This window comes from Balaenoptera musculus, chromosome 18 (genome assembly GCF_009873245.2).
Source record: "Balaenoptera musculus isolate JJ_BM4_2016_0621 chromosome 18, mBalMus1.pri.v3, whole genome shotgun sequence".
Classification (NCBI taxonomy): domain Eukaryota; kingdom Metazoa; phylum Chordata; class Mammalia; order Artiodactyla; family Balaenopteridae; genus Balaenoptera; species Balaenoptera musculus.
In genome coordinates this window covers 78913796-78933322 of record NC_045802.1, presented here as the reverse complement: position 1 = coordinate 78933322, position 19527 = coordinate 78913796, and the positions used below count along the sequence as shown (strand labels likewise).

At 64.9% G+C, this 19527-nt stretch overlaps 1 protein-coding gene across 1 annotated transcript in view; it reads right to left on the bottom strand.

Annotated features, from left to right (window-relative positions):
* MCF2L (MCF.2 cell line derived transforming sequence like) overlaps positions 1 to 19527 on the bottom strand; it is a 131002-nt gene that overhangs the window by 5517 nt on the left and 105958 nt on the right. The window contains 31 exon segments of the mRNA XM_036831389.1: positions 789 to 863; positions 1894 to 1986; positions 2210 to 2328; positions 3162 to 3228; positions 3385 to 3463; positions 4537 to 4548; positions 4550 to 4630; positions 4744 to 4806; positions 4808 to 4900; positions 4902 to 4973; positions 5801 to 5927; positions 6670 to 6776; positions 6878 to 6970; positions 8140 to 8209; positions 9419 to 9534; positions 10128 to 10166; positions 10168 to 10195; positions 11453 to 11493; positions 11495 to 11527; positions 11799 to 11834; positions 11836 to 11873; positions 12605 to 12764; positions 13267 to 13374; positions 13377 to 13460; positions 13598 to 13640; positions 13871 to 14064; positions 14799 to 14918; positions 15973 to 16087; positions 16403 to 16527; positions 17209 to 17358; positions 17772 to 17888. Coding sequence (XP_036687284.1) covers positions 789 to 863; positions 1894 to 1986; positions 2210 to 2328; positions 3162 to 3228; positions 3385 to 3463; positions 4537 to 4548; positions 4550 to 4630; positions 4744 to 4806; positions 4808 to 4900; positions 4902 to 4973; positions 5801 to 5927; positions 6670 to 6776; positions 6878 to 6970; positions 8140 to 8209; positions 9419 to 9534; positions 10128 to 10166; positions 10168 to 10195; positions 11453 to 11493; positions 11495 to 11527; positions 11799 to 11834; positions 11836 to 11873; positions 12605 to 12764; positions 13267 to 13374; positions 13377 to 13460; positions 13598 to 13640; positions 13871 to 14064; positions 14799 to 14918; positions 15973 to 16087; positions 16403 to 16527; positions 17209 to 17358; positions 17772 to 17888 — 2698 coding nt within the window.

The following is a 19527-nucleotide window of genomic DNA, read 5'->3' as shown; positions in this document are numbered from 1 at the left end:
AAGCAGGAACACAAATGGCCAAGACCAGCCCCTCCCCGGAGACCATGGCGGGGAGGTGACTCTACTCCCAAGGGCCTGGGGCTCCGTCTGCAGGGCTGGGTGCAGGCTGGGGTAGGGGTGGGTCTCTGGGCTCTCCTGCCCAGGGAAGCGAGAGGGAGCAGGCTGGGTCCCTGCAGCGCGGACTGTGGACTGAGGCCTGAGGGGGGTCTGTGTCGGGGTCTGGCTCGGCCGCACCCCTGGGGCACCGTCACGTGGTCTGGGAAGCGCGGGATAGCTCACAGAGTGAAATCCTGTCTGCGAGCCTTAGACTCTCAACCTGGGCCAGGCGGAGGTGGGGGGTTTTGGGTTTCCCTGGGGGGGATTTGCCCTCAGAATATGAGGGCAAGAGAGACGAAGGCCCGAGTTCCAATACGGAACCTCACCCCATCTGCCGTCCCCAGAAGCGTGGGACAAACGGTGAGGAAGGATGGGCCTGGGACGCAGAGCCCCGCAGCCGCTGAGTAAGAGCACCCAGCCCAGCCCAGGCACCAGCCAGGTGTCAGCAGCTGCTACCTGGTGGCCAGTGGGCAGCTCTGCGCATTCTGGGCACACCTGGCCTGAGACCTTGGACCGAGAAGCGTGACGTCACCTCGGTACCTGTCGCCGGAGCGTCAGGCTTTGAACAGAACAGTGACCGTGCTCCTGGCTGGGAGGGACCTACTTCACTGGGCAGCTCAGAGGGCGAGACAGGGTCCCTAACCGGACGGGGAAATGGTGCCAGGCTAGTGCAGAAGGCTGAGCCACTCTACCTCGTAAACCAAAAGGCGTTGGGTCGCTCTTTACTTGGTGTCGCTTAGCTTTTTTGTCGGGACTGGTAGGAGAGGCTGCAAAAGGAGGAAGAGCAGAGACAGAACCGGAGAGACAGAGGAGCCGTGAGCCAGGCGCGCCGGGGGCAGCAGGACCGCCGAGCTCATGCTGGGGTGAGACACACACGTGGCCACAGGCTGCTTCCAGTGACTCAGAAAGCAGCTTCTTGGGAACACAGCTCAGCTGGCGGAGGGATCCAGAGGTCGGGGTGGGGGGGGCCCAGGAGAGCGGGAGGATGAGACGGGCGGGCGATGGCCCCGCGTCGGCATCGTGGTTTTAGGTAAGCGGCCCCTTGGTTTGTTTTCTGAGCTCCACATAAAGCGTGCCCAGTACGCATTCTCGCCAAACCCAGCAAGGTATAAGGACCAGGATTTGTCCGTCTTTTTGTTTGTTTGTTTGAGGTCAACTTAAAAGTGTTTTATAAATTGGGAAAAAAAGAAAAAAAACCTCCAATTTTTTGGACCAATGAAAAGACCTCTAGACAAGACGGGCTTCCAGTCTCGGGCAGGAAGTCCTCTAACGACCCGCCTGGAACCTCAGGGCTGGCCTCATGTGCTGTCTGGGTGTATTTCCCCCATATATTCACTGCCCAGGAGCCCAGGCAAGCTTTTAGAGATCTCCATCGGGTGTTCTGAACCCGCCTGCGCACTAGAAACGCCCAGAGGGAAGTGGAGGCCTCGCACTCTGGCAGGGGGAGCAATGCCCTCAGGGACCCCACGGGAAAAGGTGGGAAAGGGAGGAGCTGGACCAGAAAAGCAAAGGACAGGTCCAGCTCCTGGCAGGCGGGCCTCTGTCAGAAGAGCGCACCTCCACCTCTGCAAAGAAAAGGCCCCGCAAGCAGAGCCCTGGCTGCACGAATGACAGACACACCAGCATCAGGGAAAGAGAGCGACTCAGTGGCAGACGCGTCCCTGATGGCCCACGCAAGAGGCAGATGCCCCTCCCGAGACCGTCCACACGGATGAGCACGGCACGGATGGACGACAGACAGCCACGGGCGCGACCCGCCCAGAAGCCCGCCAGCCGGCCGGGGCCGGGCGCCTTTACCTTTCTGACCTTTGAGGGCAGCAAAGCTCTGCAGGGTGAAGCGCTTTTTGGAAAGCGCAGAGCTTTCTGAGGTAGAGCTAGTGACCGCGTCATCTGCGGGGAAGAGAGGGCAGTGCAGAGGGCGCCGGGCGGCCCCAGAGGGCAGGCGGTCACGCCCGGGCCCCCTGCCAAGGCCCCTGTGCCCTGCGCAGGCGGCCGGGCCCTGCGCTCTCCGTGAACCTTCCCTGTGCCCACCGGGGGCTGTGAGGCCCTGACACGCCCGCCGCGGACCCCTGATGCAGCTCCTGGCACTTCCGGGCTCGGCCCCAACACTCACCTCTGCCCTTCTCGGGGGGCCTCGGCAGTAGCGCGGGGCCCACGTATCCCTCCAGGTTCAGCGGGTCCGTTTTTCTTTCTTCCAACTTTCTGACGTTTTTTGTGTTCCCTTTAGAGGGACTAATGATATCAGACACATGGAAAAAGAAAGAGAACGTTGGATGGTTAGCGTTCAGAGGTCTGCGAGGAGGAGGGTGGGGACCTCCCGGAGCTCCTACCCAGGCCTTCGGGCTGCGCGTCTCCCGCTGCAGGGCCATGGCCATGGCCACTCATGTCCAGGCTCCGGGCGGAGCCAAGTGAGAACAAAACCCACCTCCCTGACTATTAAGTAGGAGGCGGTTTTGTTGTTGCTTTCTTTCTCCTGGGGGGGCCCTTTCTCCTTTAAAGCTATTGTTCTGTGGTTTATTTATTTAGACCATAAATCATTATTAAAGCATCATTATTATTATTTCAACCATGAATAATTAGACGTGGCTTACATAAGAAATAGTAAACAAGTGAATGAATAAAACAACAAAGGAAAAATAAGGGCAGAAAAGGTACAACGAGGCCAGTGTGAAACGTGACCCTGCGTCTGTCTGGAGCCATGGGCCTCGGCTCAGCTCGGAGCCTCCGCGCCCCGGGGTGCCCGTCCACCTGGGGCGCTACCATCACTGAAATGCTGGCGCTGGGCTGCTCTCTGGAACAGCCGCCCACCGCGCACTGATCGTGACGGGAAACACCGCCCGGATGGAAAACGGCCAGAGATGCTGCGGACGGGCCTCTGGCTGGGGCTGGGGCTGGAGGCACAGGCCTCGACGCTGGCCTGCTGGGACTGACCCAGCAGCACGTGACCCCAGGGGCGCGCTCCCGATCGACCCCGATGACCAGGAGACTCGGTGACAGGGCCGCGGAGACCCGGCGGCACGGGCTGGCTCCCACTGGTGACCCCCCCACGCGTGGCCGGGCCTCACCTGGCGCCGGCGGGCGCGGGCAGGGGCAGGCTGTGGGACTGCTCCAGGGCTCGGTGCTGGCTGGCCTCTGCGGGGACAAGGGCCAGCGTGGCTCAGGAACGCGAATCCAGCACCTTGCCCTCCAGGTGCTGCACGCGGTGCCTCAGGTGGCTAAGGATCCCGAGGATGCTTTGTGGGGACGTAAACGGGCCCCCGGGGGACAGCCCAGGGGACGTGCCCTCACCTCTGCACGCCTGCAGCTGGCTCGTCAGCACCTTCCGGATCTCGCTCACCCAGGCGGCCTTGACTTCAGGAGTTGGTGCCTGTGCCCCCAGAGCAGACCAGAGGCTCAGTGTGCGTGTTCCCGAGGGACGCGCGTCAGTGTCTCACTCTGCAGGCGCCCGGGACCCTCAGAATCGGGGCTGACGCCACCACACTCGGGATGCGGGATGGCACCCCCTCGGGCGAGGGTGCGACGAGCAGGCCCCGCGGGCGCCAGTGCACGGACCCCAGGCCAGCACCCTGCACGGTCTCTGACTCTGACTCAGTGGGAGCCCCTGCAACGTGGCCTGCCCCGACAGTGTGTTTGTCTGGGAAGCGGCCCTGACGTCTCCCTAGGTGACAAGGACGATGGGGGTCTGACGTCCCGCAAGTGGACCAGGAGCTGGACCAGCGCGGCCGGGCTGCTGCGCCACCTCCACTCTGCCCGGGGCCCGAGGGCAGTGCAGGCGGGCGGCTGGTGCCCCGAGGACCTGGGCTTGTGCAAAGCCGGGGCGCCGGCCGAGTCCTGGCCGTTCCCGCTGTAGCTCCGTGGGGCCCTCGGCTGGCCGGGCTGGCCTGGGTGCCGTGAGCTGTGAGGAGCGCAGGTCACCGGGGCCTCCACGCTGCGGGGGTGCGGCATCCCCCCAGGGTCCCCGGGCCCAGACCACCAGGGGCGTCAGGACTGTCGAGGGCAACTGGCGAGGCACCTCCCAGCGCTGCCTCGCCCTCTCGGGCTGGGGTCTCTCCCGGGCTCATGGGCGAACTTACACTCCACTGCCTCCCGCCATCACCGGCGAGCGAGGAGGACTCGCTTCCCACAGGACCCCGGTCGTGCGCGGCAGCGTGGACGCCTGGCCCAGGCGGGCCGGGCCCCTGTGCCGTCCCGGGACCAGGAGCCCATTTCCTGGCAGGGCACCTGGAGCCCCCCTGCCCTGCAGTGTCCCTGTACCTTGTCCCGGGCTTGGCTTAGTTACTGACGGCCCAGGGCAGCCCCACACGAATGGCGGGGCCCTGGCCTCCGGGGAATAGAGCTTTCTGAAGATTCCAGACACCAGATCTCAGCAGAAGATGCTCACTGGCAGTCCTTACAGAGCCGGGCAGACCCCGAGGCCTGGCCCGAGAGCGAGGGGCCTACCTGTACGATGTACAACCTCCTCTCTGGCGTTGTACCAGATCTCGAATTTCTTCGTGTCCCCTTTCACCGTTCTCGTTATGCCGACGGCCGTCATCTGTGAGGGCGGGGCGGGCGGTGGGCGTCCGGGCGAGGGCAACCCCCGCTCCAGGAGGTGGGCGTCGCGGCCCAGCGGGGGCCCCGGGGTCTCCTCGGGGTGGCATCACTCACGTTCAGGGACTGCTTGAAGCTGTAGGAGGGGGCCTTCTCGTAGCCCTCGCCGTTCTCCTTCTCCCCGCTTCTTACAGAAAGAGGCAACGGCCTTCTCGTGCAGGAACAGGTGGCGCTGCATGGCTTGAACCTGGCCAGGGTCCTTCACCTTGGCGTGGGCCCTTCTTGTGGTCCGTCCAGACGCTGAAGGAGCCCTGCATCAGCAGCTTCCCAAGTCGCTCAGGTTTCCCCTGAAGGCGGCGGAGTGGGGGAGCAGTTAGCGCCCAGAGGCGGGTGCGGCCGAGGAGCCCATCTCGGGGGCCGGGCTGCACCCCGTGGGGTCCAACGGCCCGACACCCGGGAAAGGCAAGTCTGCGGCGTGCTGGAAAGGTCGGGGGTCGCAGCGGGTCTGCGGGGATGAACGGGGGAGCCCAGGGGTGTCTAGGGCAGTGGGCTACTCTGTGTGACGCTACCGTGGGGGACACAGGTCATCCGTTTGTCCAAAGCCCCAGAGTGACACTGCCGTGGGCCGTGGGTGACACGTCAGTGGAGGCCGTCGGCCGTGACAGACGCCCGACTCCACGGGGCGGGCCGGACGGCGGTGGCTGGGTGTGCACGTGTGGGGCGGGGCTGGGTGGGAAACCCCTGCGCGTTCCCCTCAGTTTTGCTGTGAACCCACAACTGCTCCAGAAAGAAAAAACAGAGGCGAGTGTTGAGTGGATTTACAGAGACGACAGGGACCGTGCGCGGCCTGACGCGGGTGCAGAGGAGCAGGAGGCGGGGGCCTCACGGTCGCGCCCATACACCGCGTCACCGAGAACAAAACGGGTCAGGGAAAAGACCAGGAGTGAAGAGTTCTCGGAGCCGCCTCTGTGCTGAGGTGCACCCACAGGGTGAAGCGCCCTGGGTTCCGCAAGGCTGATGAGCTGCGTGCAGGGCGGCCGCGGCCCAGCCAGGGCCGGGTTTGGCGGTGGCGTTCTGGGTGGTGCGCGTGTAGGGCCCACCCTGGCAAGGGGGCGGCCTTAGGCCCCGCCCCCGGCTCGTGGGCTCCCCCTGCAGGACAGGGTCGGGGCCTCACCTCATAGCCCGTGATGGCGATCAGGTGCATGGAGTCGTTCACGGCCTTGAGGATGCCCAGGATGGAGCTCAGGGCCTCCTGCAGGTCCTCTGCGCCCTCGCAGCTCTTGCTGTATTTCAAGCATCTCCTGGGGGAGGTTCCACGCCCGTGCTGGACACTGAGCCCCGCCACTCCACCGAGAGCGGCTGGGAGGCCCGTACTCTGCCCCACAGGTGAAGGCCCTGGGCAGTCCCGGGCACCGACCTCGGGACACGTGTGAGGGCTCCCTGTGCAGTCGTCACCGGTGGGGACAACACCCCACACGCACTCAGACACTCACGCCCGCCCCCGTCGGGGGGCCTGCCAGAGCCGCTGGCCCCAGAGCGCCCCAGGAAGCCACCTTCCCAGCCACTGTGGGCCCACACCCCAGCCCTCACAGCCGCAGGTCGGGACTGTCCCTGAGCTGGGCAAGGGCAGACCCCTCGCAGAGCCTGGCCTGCGCGAGCACCCAGCCCACCCCCGCTGCAGCTCCTTCTCCCCGCCTCTAAGCCATTCCTCCTTCTGTCCAGATCTGACCCCCGAACGAAAACCCATTCTCAGGCCTCGGGGACCTGCTCTGCTGGGCCCCCAGGACAGCAGGACACAGGCAGCCTCGCATGTGCCCTGTGGGGCAGGGTCTGCCCGCCTGTGGCCCTCTGTGTCCCTGACCCCCGACAACGGGCAGCGCACAACAGGCCCTCCACAAAGGCGTGTGAAGAGCCAGGGCCTCGCAGAGACGGGAAGAAGGTGCTCAGAGACCACGGGGCTCAGGGATGGGCCGGGGCGGCCGCCACTAAGTGGTGTGCGGCTGGGGGGGGGGGGTGCCAGGCGGGGAGGGGGCTCCGGGGGACACCCGGCCTCTCACCTTGAGCAGCAGCTGGTACTTGGTGATCCTCTGGACCGGCTTCAGCAGGTAGGAGTCGAGGCTCAGCTTGTGGTCCAGCTTCTTCTGGCATTCCTGCAACCAGCAGAGCCTCCGCTTTAGACGATGCCGCTCTTCCTTGCCTGAGGGTCACCCAGTAAAGGAACATCCCCGCTCAGGAGAGCCAGGAGACACACCTGGAAAAACGGGCAGTCGGAGCACTGTCTCCAGAGGCTTTCGGAGCGCGGCTTGTTCTGGCAGTACTTCTCGTAGATCTGGAGCTCCTCCACCTGCGCCGGGACAGGGGCCGAGTCACGGGGCGCCCCCGCGCTCACGGGGCTCTCAGAGCCCGGAGGTGGGCTGAGCCCGCCGCTGAGCCACACCCCTCTGCGCAAGGACGCACGGCGCCTCCGGGACCAGCCCGGCCTCTCCCCGAAGCCGGTCGCCCCTCCATCTCAGGCGCCACGGCTGTCATGGGCGGGCAGCCAGGTAACAGCCCCCCAGAAGTTCAGTTCTCAGGGCTGCCCCAGTCCCGGTACTTCTTTTATAAAAGATTAGGTCCATACGGCTGGCTCTGGCCTCACGGCTAACAGACTGAAAAGAAACGCAGGACCGGCACAGACTCTGTAAAGAAAGACGCGCCAGGGCTCAGCTACGCGGCGCTGCTCACACGTGCGTGTGCATCGGGACGGCCAGCGGACTGGATGCAACAGGGACTGCCACCTCCGCCCGAGTTCCGGGTTCCGCAGGTCAGGGCGGCCTGAGAGCCTGCACCGCTCACGGGTCCCCAGGAGGTGCTGACGCTGGCGACAAGCCCCGAGCCCCGAGCCCCGGCGCGACGCTCCCCCACCCCCGACTCTCAGAGAGCACAGGGAGGCGTTCCCCAGGGCCAGAGTGCGCCCCCTGCTGCTGAGTCAGCAGTTCACCGGGACCCACACAGCAGGGTGGGGGGAGACAGCATCCCGCATCCCACATCCTGCATCCCGCATCCCGCATCCGCATCCCCTCCCGCTCCCAGAGCCTCGCCACAAACCCCCACGCTAGCGATCGTCGCGCCGGAAGGAGAGCGCGTCTACAGCTTCAGAGCACGAGCGACCGTCCAGGGTCAGCTGGTGAGCGAGGGAGTCCTGATCGGCAAGACCAGCACGAAACTAACCCCAGCAAGAAGGGGCGTCAGCTACCTCTACGCTTGCAATCAAAACTTAGACGCTGTATAATTTTGGCATCTCTCAAAGCTGATGTTTTATAGTCTCTCTTTTTTTTGGACTAGTATTTGGCTTTAGACAAAATTGTATTCTTTTGGCCCTACCAAAAAGCATCTCAGCCAAACTGGAAACATTTGTACTTGTGATTTCGGTTGGTTAGACGGGGACTGTGACAGAATTTCAAGCCATTATGACTGCAAGGAGAACCTTTAAGAACTAAGGCATGGCCAAGTATACACCTGAGAAACACATACCCTTTCCAGAAAGCACCTTCCAACCAGCTCTGGGCAGTCTATGTAGTTCTCTAGCTCCCTCAGGAATATTCTAGACAAAGAAAGTTTGCAATAGGTGAACAACGTAAACAACAACCAGCATAAGACGGCATCTGTCACAAATCGTCAGACGTTATTTTCTGGACGACACGTATCCTGACTCTGGACAGTCCCGGAGACTGTGAGCAGGGACGCGCCACCTGATTTCGGGACCTGAAGCCCACGCCTGTCCCTCCTGGGGTCCCGACTGCACCAGACTCTCAGGTTCGTGCAGCCGTGGCCCCGTGGGGATGCTTTGTTCCTGGTGTTGCGTTCACGCAGAAGTTGGGAGATGCTCCACCTGCGCAAACGTGGATGAAGAGTCCACAGCAGCAAACGGGAGCATCTCGAGGCCCTCACAGCCCGTGTGCTCAGTGGGTTTTCTGCAGACGTCAGGGATCCTGGCTCTGCCCCCGGGACCCTCCTCCACGAAGCGCTGCCCCCCAGCCTGCGGGCTGAGTTTTCCTCTAGGTTCCTGGCTCGCACCTGTCCACTGGGTGAATCCCTCCAGGGCCCCGGCACCGAGGATGGGCCGGGGCCGAGGATGCCGAGGGACCAGGGGCACCAGGCCACCTGCTCACGCTAACCCCCAAGGGAAGGCTCCGGCTGCGGCTCAGGTGAGACCTGCCACCTCCTTTATAAGCGGCAGGTGACAGGCTGAGGACAGAGGGCAAAAGCGAGTGGCCAGACAGAAGCCCCAGTGTCTCCTGGCGTGCAGGGGAGGGGAGGGCCGGGCAGCACTGGAGGGGCGCGTGCACAGCGGCCTTTCCTCAGGACCACAGGCTCCTGCTGCCCGTCTGCTTCCCGTCTGCCCACCGCTGATCTTTCCCGAGAGCCCCCGAGATTGCTGAGGGCTAGTGGGCCCAGATGGACCATGCACGCTTTCCCCACAGCCACAGAGAGGCCACGGCTGCTCCCACGAGGGGAGGACGGGCAGGAAGGAACTTGTGGTGTTGCCGTCCTTTCTAGACGGGCTGGGCAAGGGGCCTCGCCAAGGGGTGTGGCTTCGGTGCCACCCAAAAGGGCTGAGTGTGCACACCGGGGGGGGGGCCAGCTCCCGCTTCCTCCCTCTGTGGGCGGCCCCTTGTAACTCACCGCCGCCCTGGGCACGCCCTACGGAACCCGCTGCCCGTCCGCTTATCCCTCTTGAGAGGGAGGGAGGACTCTTCTCCCCCAGCAAAGCATAACCTGAGGCCCGTGGGCGACCGAGGGAGGGCCTGACCTGTTATGAAAGTGGTAAATTTCTTCCATGTTTCCAAACAGAACATCCTTCTTGTTTTGAAGTCCCGTCGAGATGAGATGTGTCATTAAAGGGTTGTCCATCTCAGCAGCGTAGCCCTGAGGAGGGGGCAGCGGTCAGCGGGGGAGCCCGGGCCCATCAGCCCCACATAAGCCTGGTCTCCACGTGGCCGCCAAGCGGGGAAGTGACGCTGTCTCAGGCTTTAGAAATCGAATCCACCTCAAATTCATTCACTGACCATCTAAGGTGATTCTCCGGACCAGCACCGGAAATACGAGTGAACTACAAGCAGCACCAATTATTTTTTTTGGGGGGGTGGTTCCATCCTACTCCCTTTGAACCTTTTTAAATTCAGGTACGCCTTCCACGAAGAGGACAAATCCTGTGTGTGCATCTTGATGGGTTGTCTCTGTGTCTGCACCCCTGTGACCACTGCCCACGCCCCATGACAGAACAGTCCCGCACCCAGAAGCCCTTCTGCTGCCCCCAGGCAGCAGCCCCCCCACCCAGGGAGGGTCAGGCACGGCTGCCCTCTCTTGCCGCAAACACGGCCCAGTGCAAGTGCACCCGCAGCCAGCGCCCCCGTCCCGTGGACGCACAGGTGGCGTGGTCCTCCAGCCCTGGGCTGTCCTCGGCAGGGCTGTGTCGTGGCCACGAGACCACGCGGCGTGGCGGCGCCGGCGCCCTCAACCTCCAGAATGCACAGCAGTTCCTCCACGTAGACCCGCTCTGGTGTCCAGAAGCTCGTTCATCACGTGCCTGTGGATGGGTGCCGGCTTTCATGCAGGCAGCAGCCTCCCAACCGTCTCCCGAGGAGCCCCGGGCTCCAAGTGCCCGCAGCTGCCCTGCCCCTCCCTTCCCCAGGAGAGCCCCTCCCCGAGGCCCCGCCAGCGCCCGCATGCAGCGGTTCTGCAGCGACCCTCTGGGGAGCGTCTATGTGCCGTCAGGTTAGGGGCTCCCAGGAGGGCCGGCTGGCAAACCGGCCGGTCAGACCTCGCCTTACGGACCAGGATCACCTTCTAACTGCCTATGACCAAGCTTCCTGTTTTCATACACAGAAAACGGAGCCAAGGGCTGGGATCGTGGAGCAAACAGCACGCCAGCACGTCAGCTGGCCCCAGTGCAGTTCAAAGTGCCCGTGCTCCGCAGAGGGTGGTGCGGGTCGCGGGAGAGGAAGGCTCGGGTTCCCTCTCCACCGCGGGCGGGAGGGCAGCGTGAGCTTGGCGGGGAGGGACGTCCCCGTGGAAGGCCGGGCAGCGTGGGGTCTGAGCAGGGTTTCAGAGTGGGCGCGAGGGCGCCGAGTGCAGGCTGCCTTCGCGGAGCCAGGGACGATTCAGCTCGGCTGGCAGGCCGGGGCCCTGTGGGAGAAGCGGCCGCCAGCCTGGGAAGCAGGTGGGGCAGTGCCTTCCGTCCAGCCCAGGGTTCGGAGCCCAGCGGTGCGTCCGTGCGGGGACAGACACTCTCCCAGCATCTGGGTGGGGCTGGAGCGTGCGGGACGCCCAGGGCGGGTGTGGGGCGAGCAGAGCCTCCGCAGGGTTGCGGTGCAGAGAGACCAAGAAAGAGAAGTGATGCCCGGCATCAGCACGCGGAGCGGAGGGTCGGAGAGGCTCGTGGGCGGCAGGGAGGGGCCCGTCCGAGGAGACGGGGCCGGCGGGGGTGGGTCCGAGGCTGGCCCTGCGAGAGTGGCCTGGGGCCGCATCCCACTAGCCGTGTCCCTGGGCTCAGGGAGGGACGACACGGGCTGTTCGGGTCACCCGAGTGCTGCCTGCAAGCCAGGAGCAAACGTGGCCTTTCGGAGGAAGACCTCTCTCTCGGTTCAGGCGTGCACATGCGAAGGGACAAGAGAACCGGCCGCGTGCACCCACAAGGCAGCTCCGCTCCTGCCCTGCGGCTGCAGGGTGAGGCTGGCGGGTCCCACCCGCCTCTGGCTCCTTTACGTACAGACCCTCCCAGGGCTGAGATCCGGTGGGCCACGCTCGTCCTCAGACCTGCTGGGGGGAAGGGCAGGCCACCCACCTCCGCAGGACGGCCAGGCTCTCCTCGTCCCCAGTGGAGCGGGCCGCGGCCCTGCCGGCCCTCACTCACTTCACTCTGGGGAGAGAGGACAGGTCCACATCGCGCTTCCAGAGTCGAGAAGGTGTAGCCTGACGCCCGGCTTCCAGAACCCAACCTCCTGTCGGTCGGGGGGCGGGCCTGAGGCCCTGCAGGCAGGATGAGGAGGGCCCGGAGGGGAGGGATCGGGCGGGGGAGCGGAGGGACGCCCCCCAGGTGCAGCGGCCTGTGCGCAGGAGGAGCAGGGCGGGAGCCCGGCGGGGGAGCCGGGGGGCAGCGGAGGGGGCCGGGTGGCGGGGCGGGCACTCACCTTGGCCCTCCTGTAGGGCCCCCTCCGGAGCACGCTTGCCCTCAGAACTGTGGTTCTCGGAACCTCTGCGGATGCCTGGTTTGGAAAGAAGTGGAGAAGGAGTGGGACCTCGCACCTTACTGCCTGGAGATGAAAAGCGCATCCAGGACCATCGGTGGTGTTTTTTTGTGTGTGTGTTTTTTAACTTTTGGAGGAAAAGCAGCGAGCAGCCCAGAGCAGGGTGAGGAAAGCACAGTAAGATAGAGAGCAAGGAAACGGGGCGGGGGGGAGACGGGGCTCTGGGCGCGTGCGGAGCCCACTGTCCACCACTTCCCGGTGCGGCCCGGCTCCCAGGTGACGGGGGAGAACTCGGCGCCTGGAGGCCTCCGAATGGGCCCCGCGCGCTGGGCTCAGGGGCTCTCAGCACCGACGGCCGACACCGGCCACAGCTGTAGAAAGCAGCGGGAGCCGTGCTGGCCGCTGGGGCGGCGTGTTTGCGGACAGGAGGTGATAGGAGGGGCCGTAGGAAAGGCCGCGGGTCCGGCTGTGCCTTCCAGAAGCGCTGCCCTGGGGGAACCAGGAGGCTTCGGGGTGGAGGGCCGTGCCGCGCGAGGGCAAGACCATCCCGGCTACGGCGCCAAGGACAGACGGGCGGGACGAGCCCAGGAAAGGCCCCGACAGTCAGGTGGCCCCCGTCCAGCCACAACAACGGGAGCAGCACAGATGCGAGGAACGGCGTGGGCAGGCCGAGGGCCGACGGCGCTTTAGGTACCAACGGGCTGGACGCAAGGAGGGCCTTCCCCAGGGTGAGGGGCGGCTGCTCGTACCCGGGGAGGGGCAGGGCGATTTCGTGGGCGCCTCTGGCCGGGGGGCCACCGGCTGCACGGGCCGCGTCTGCTTGGCTGCCAGCTTCTTGAGGCTCGCCTGTCTCCGGTGAAACATCTCCTCCACGCTCTCCTGCTTCCGGAAGACCTTCTGCACGTGCTCCTGCCGGGAAGGGGGCGACGGGCTCATTAGCAGGACACCTCCCGAGAGCTGCCGTGACACACGTGGCCCCCCGCTCTGCCCTCAGCAGATGGGGGGCACCAAGGGGGGGAGGGGCCCTGGGCCTGGGGCCCGGGTGGGCGGCCGGCGGGGCGCTGCGGAAGCTGGCCGGAGCGAGGAGTCCGGTTTCAGCGCACTGTCAGCGGAGTGCCCGGCCACGGCGCCGAGCAAAGGCCCTCCCCGCAGGCAGGGACCCCGCGGGGGGCGTGGGGGGGCCTGGGAGGCAGAGCAAAGGCCCTCCCCGCAAGCAGGGACCCCGTGGGGCGTGGGGGGCCTGGGAGCAGAGCAAAGGCCCTCCCCGCAGGCAGGGACCCCGCGGGGTGTGGGGGGCCTGGGAGCAACGCCTGGCCTGGAAAGGCACCCGCTGCTCTGCGCCTACCGACCGCCCGTGTCTCTGGGAACCATCAGAGCACCCCCTCGTCGACCAGAAGAGCTGTCTCCTCACCAGCAGGTCTCGGGTGAGGATGGGCTCGTAGTCCTGGTAGATTCTACTGAGCTCCTGGATCTTATTTTCCGCACCCGTCTCCAGAAACTTCTCGATTTCCTGCAGGGCCCGCTCTCGGCGCCGTCCTGGGACTGGCACTTGTCCACGGGCTGCGAGGCCAGCAGGTAGATGCCCTCGTCGCACCACTTCATGGACTGCAGGGAGGGAGGGCACCTTGGAAGCTGTCCTGGCGTCTCGCGTGGCCCGCTGACCGCTGCGCTTGGGGACCACCTGCAGGACGTGGTGTCCCTGTCCTGCCCCTGCGTCCAGGGGCTCCCTGGGGGATGCCGGCCTGAACACCAAGTGGAATCGCCACAGGACGGGACGCATCCACACTGAGGACAAAGTGGCAGGGAGCTGGCCGGACAGTCAGCCTCTGGGTTTCTTAAAGAAACGGCCAGTTGTGGCAGTGAGTCCTGTAAGTGGTCCCCCGTGTCAGGACAGGACCATCTGGGCCACAGGAAAGGGCCGTTTTTTCACCGGTGCCTGGGGGTCCGGCCCACGGCAGGAGCGTCCCCGCGGGACCGCGCGGCGCGGGGGTGGGTGGGCCGGGCTGGGGGCCTACCGCCTCGAGGAGGGCCGTGCAGATCCAGCGACCTGCCCAGCCAGCCCTCTCCTCCGCCCGACGTCAGCTGCAAGCTGGTCGCACAGCTGGCGGAGCTCGTGGCACTTGGGGCGGATGGAGTCCACGGCGTAATGCTTCAGCCCAATGAGCCGCTCACCCTCCAGGGACAGGGCGCGGGCCCGCTGCACGACCGCCTGTGGAGCCGCCAGAGACCAGCTCAGCCTGGTTCTTGGGGCAAAGGGGCGCCATTTCCTGCCAGGGGTTGGCAGGGGTGGGCGTGGGGGTCAGTGGGGTGGGATGGGGGTCAGTGAGGGTGGGACGGGGGTCAGCGAGGGTGGGACGGGGGTCAGCGAGGGTGGGACGGGGGTCAGTGGAGGTGGGACGGGGGTCAGCGAGGGTGGGACGGGGGTCAGCGAGGGTGGGACGGGGGTCAGTGGAGGTGGGACGGGGGTCAGCGGAGGTGGGACGGGGGTCAGCGAGCGTGGGACGGGGGTCAGCGGGGGTGGGACGGGGGTCAGCGAGGGTGGGACGGGGGTCAGCGGGGCTGGGACGGGGGTCAGCGAGGGTGGGACGGGGGTCAATGAGGGTGGGACGGGGGTCAGTGGGGTGAGATGGGGCTCAGCGAGGGTGGGACGGGGGTCAGCGAGGGTGGGACGGGGTCAATGAGGGTGGGACGGGGGTCAGTGAGGGTGGGACGGGGGTCAATGAGGGTGGGACGCGGGTCAGTGAGGGTGGGACGGGGGTCAGTGAGGGTGGGACGGGGGTCACTGAGGGTGGGACGGGGGTCAGTGGGGGCTGAGTGGGCCAGGCAGCCGCCCCTCCCCCCGCCCATGGGGCTCAGGGCAGGGAGGGGGGCTTCTGCAGGCACGGTGACACTGAGCGCAGCGTCCCCAGGCCGCCCCGCCCTGCCGCCCACGTCCCTTCTTACACTGGACTTCTCCTCAAAGCTGGCCAGGTCCTTCAGGAGGTGCTCCACATGTGCTAGGCTGTTCCCCACATCGGTGAAGGTCGTGATCTTCTGGGCCAACACGTCCAAGGCGGCTTTGACCTGCGACGGAGTGGGGGTGAGAGACCAGGCAGGGAGAGCAGTGAGAAGAGCCACGGCTGAGAAGAAGGAGGGGGATGCCGCAGAAACGGGGCGTGCAGGGAGGGGAGGGGGGGCCCGGACCCCCTCTCAGAAGCAGGGCTAGAGGGAAACTTCCTCGATTTGACAAAGAGCATCTACAGCGATCCTACTGCCGACGTTACAGGTGTAACGCTGGTGAAGAACACCTTCCCCGTGAGACTGGAGCAAGGCAGGGACGCCCACTCTCACCACCGTTATCCGAGTGGTGGAAGCTCTCTCCGGGGCAACAGGGCAAACAATTTAAAAATATAAACAAATAAAGACATACAGATCAAAAAGGAAGAAATCAAGCTATTTCTGTTTGCACGTGACCTGATCGTCTATGTGGAGAAACCCCGAAACTCTACCAAACGACTCCCAGATTGAGTTCAGCAAGGTTTCAGGAGACAAGATAAATATACAAAAACGCAGCTGCACTTCTATAGATAGCAATGAGCATATGGACACCGAAATTAAAAATCCAACACCATCTACAACTGCTTAAGAAACGGGACATGTACACGTAAATCAAGCAAAACATGTACTGAACTCGTGCAAACCACACAGCACTGGTGAAAGAAATCTAAGAAAATCTAAATAAATGGACCGACGTACGTGCTCACTGAGTGGAGGACTTGGCACAGTAAAGGTGCTGATTCTCCCCAAATTGAGGTACGGGTTCAACACAATTCCTGACGAAGCCCCAGCAGGATTTTCTCGTAGACACAGACAAGATTATTTTAAATTTACACGGAAAGGCAAAGGAACCAGAACAGCTAAAACAAGTGTGATGGCGAAGGATGAAGGGGGCGGGACAGAGTCTCTGCGACCTTCGTCTGCAATGGTTACTCCTCGCTCACGTGGTCCGAGCCAGTCCCGCGGCCCCGCGTGGCTCTGCGTGGCTGGCGAGCCGGTTCTCACCGAGCGCTGCCAGCGGCCTTCTGCAGCCGCGGTGCCGGCTGCCCGCCTGCAGGCTCCCCGAGCCCCGGCCTCTCACCTCTCGGAAGTCCTGCTCGAAATGCCGGAGCTGCAGGCACTGCTCCAGTTTTTGCTGATGTTTTGCCCAGAACTCATCAAAGGCGGCCTCGGTTTCATTCAGCTGGGCCAGGAGCCTGGGAGAGGGGACGGCAGCCGTGCTGGGCCCCGGCGGCGCCAGGCGGGTGGGGCGCTCGGTCTGCCCTCCACACGGGAGGGGGCGCGTCACAGGGCTCGGGGGGCCGGGGTCTGTTTCCCCCCGGGGCCCTGCCCTTGCCCTCGACGCCCTGGGACACCCTGGGTCTCTCGGAGCCGCTTGGGGCGGGTGGTTGAGCTGAGTTTGTTGTTTTAAAAGGTGGAGACGTGGCCGTTTGGGCCCATCATTGACAACCTCAGCTCAGGGCACGAGGACGCGGCGAGTGGCCGCCCTGACCCCCCGGCCCCGGCCTCACCTCTGCACGGTGCTCTGACTGTCCAGCTGGTCCTGGTTCGGGCTCTGCTCCGGGCCCCGGGCCAGCGGCTCCCGGATGCTCTCCAGGACGCTCCGCCCCTCGTCCAGCGCCAGCCTCATGTCCTCCTGTGGGAACAGCGCGCCGCCCATCACCCCAGGCCGCCGGGCCCTGGACTTGGCCCCGGGCGGTGGGCTCCGTGGCGCCCGGCCCCGCAGGGGAGTGTGAAGGTGACGACGATAAGGTGGGCACACGATGGCCTCCGCCTGTCCCCCAGACCCTCTGCTGACCGCTCAGCAGCGCCGGGGAGGCGCTCCCACCGTGACCGGGGCAGGCCTAGGGTTACGGGTCTCCCAGGCAGTGGGACCGGACAGGGTAACAGGAAACCAGACCCCCGCGTGTCTGCTCCCGCGGCCCGCCGCCGGGGGCTAAACGGGGTGAGGGCTCTCTTGCGGGGTGGGGGGGGCAGCCCCGAGCGCCAGCAGCGGGTCACGGCCCTCCGCTAACTCAAAGCCCGAATCGCGCGGCTGCCTCGGGGGCACAGCCCCGATCGCGTTTCTCGGGAAGCCCGGTGTGTGCCGTGACCACCCGGTCGGGCTCAGCCATCCGAGTCCGCCCCCTCTCCCGGGGGCACCGGGGATGCCGTCTCGTTGCCCTGATCAGCAGGGCCCGGCAGCAGGACGCAGGGCCCAACCAGAGACGCTGCTGGGAAGGGAGGTTCAGCTTCCCTGCAGGGCACCCAGCTCGGGAGCCTCCTCGGCTCCGCTCACCTGGCGCCCCTCCCCGCGCCATCCCGCCCGCGCACGCACCTTGGCCCTGTCCTTCTTCTCCGTGTGGGCACGGAGCACGGAGCTCGTGGACTGGACGTCGTTGGGCAGCTCCGTCTCGGCAAGCTCGGTCCCGAAGGCCTGCAGCATCTGCGCTGTCTGCTTAACCCGGAGGGCGAAGCTCTCTATCGCCTGGTGGGCCAGGAAACCCCATCACAAGGCCGCTTACGCACTGCGCCCTCCGCGCCTGCAAGCTCGGCCGCAGCCCGGCCCTCTCAGGAGGACGGGCCGGGCGCCTGGCCCTCCCCCGCGCCTCAGCCTCGGCTCCTTCACAAACTCGGGCTCTGCACCCTCCTCAGACGGTGAGTGCCGAGAACCCAGCTCGTGCTTCTCCTTCTTTCTCGTCTGTCCTGAGCCCAGGAAAGCCACTCCAGACTCAGGACTCGCGTCACTGCTTCGGATGACTAAGGTCCACTGAGACCACCTGCTCCTTCTTGGGGAGAAAACCCGGGTAAACGGGAAGACGTCTTTGGAACAGGCAGCACCTTAAGGCAAAAGCAGCTCTGCCGGACTGACTACGGTTACGGAGGATGCAGGGCACTCACCGTGCGGTGGCAGAGCCACCTGGAGTGGCAGTAATCCAGTGTCCCGCCCAGGTCCTCGGTCAGCTGGGACTTGTCAATGTAACTGTGTAATTCCGGGACGGAGCTCAGCATTATGACCTGGGGAGGATGAGAGCCGCCCGTAAGCAGACCGCCCCGCAGGCGCAGACGGAGGGGCCGAGGGTGGCGTGGACAGAAGGCGTCTCCCGGCTCCTCCATGGAGGGCAGGGCGCGACGCGCCCTGGGCCTCGGCTCTCCCATCCGTGAAACGGGTGTACGATGACCGGTCTCACCAGACAACAGCCGGGGGGGTCGAGCAAAGCCCTGGATGGAGCCGGGCACGCTGCCGACACCGGGCATCTGATGGGCGAGGGGCCCTTGTGCTAACGGAGCCGCACGGACCCCGAAGCCGCGGGTCTGTCCGCATTCCTGCTGAGACCCGGGGGGGTGCGCGGGGGCGGGGCTAGGTGCCCAGCACGGCACGGCTGCCTTTGGGGAGAACAGGTGGCCCCGGAGGCTCTTCCACACGGATGAGTTTTACTTCCTATCTTGCTCTTGTCCTTTTGAGGTCATTCCATCCATGAGCTTGGATAAAAATACAGCCTTTGCTTTGCAAGCTGTCAGCTGCTGCTGCCGAGGTCCTGGGAGGCTCAGCTCAGCCCACGTGCCACTCGACACCACCTCGTGTTTTATTAAACTCTGAGCTCGCTGGGGGCCGAGGGGACATCTGACACGTCCCGGGTCAACTCCATCCCGGCGTGGGGGGTTGGGGTGCCACTGAGACCCGGAGGACCGCCTGCCCCGCCGTCGGGGGCCCACGTGAGGCCCCCCGACTGAAGCATAGCCTTCACTTAAGAACAGGCTACGACGTCAGTTCTCAGCGGAGGTATCTGGTCTCTCTTTGCCGTCCGGCAAGGCCGTTCCCCCAGATCAGCCTGATTCATGCCAACAGGACCAGGGACGGGTCGGTCCACTGTCCAAGGACCTAACGCTCTTCCCCCGTGATTTCCATCTGCTTCGTGTCTACTGAATCACGACAGAAAAGGCGAGAACGCACCGCCCCTCTTAGCGTTTTCTACTTAGCACCGAGGTCAGCACAGGCAGCAGACACTGACGTGGACACACTGTAGCAGCAGCCTTCCCGAGATGATGCTTCTCTAATTCTAAACAATGATCCAAATGGGCCGGGGAACAGCAGATGCTGCCGATGAATTCTGGGAAACCGTGTTTTGAGAACTCAGGGCTCAGCCCCACGGGGCCATGTGCAGGGCGACCTCCGCACTTAGGGTGGGACCCCAGCCTTGTTTCCTCTGACCCGGGGTCTCTTGTTAGCGAGGGTCACTCGCCAAATATGGGCAAATGTCACCGCCTCACAGGGTCCCTGAGACGTTGGTGCCCGGGAGATGGCTCTGCGGAGGGAGGGCCGGGCTGCGGCCCGGGGAGCACAGACCCCTGCCCCCAGTGTCAGAAACCAAGGCTTTTGATGCTACAAAAACGGGTGCACCCCCTTCCCCTCAAACCCCAGAGCCCGAGGTCTAGGGCCGCTGAGTGTGGCCTGCACACCTGGCCCTGGCCGGCAAAGCACCCTCTGTCCTGAGCACGGAGAGCAGGGGACAACCTCGGGGACGGTGACCCACACCGGGATTCTCAGATTCCAAGAGAAACCTGGCGGGTCTTGCTGGAGAGGTTATAAGGTGCTGGGGGTGGGCTCTGTCCTCTTGGTAACGGGCGCGTTGCTGGGCAACCCCTTCCAACGTTG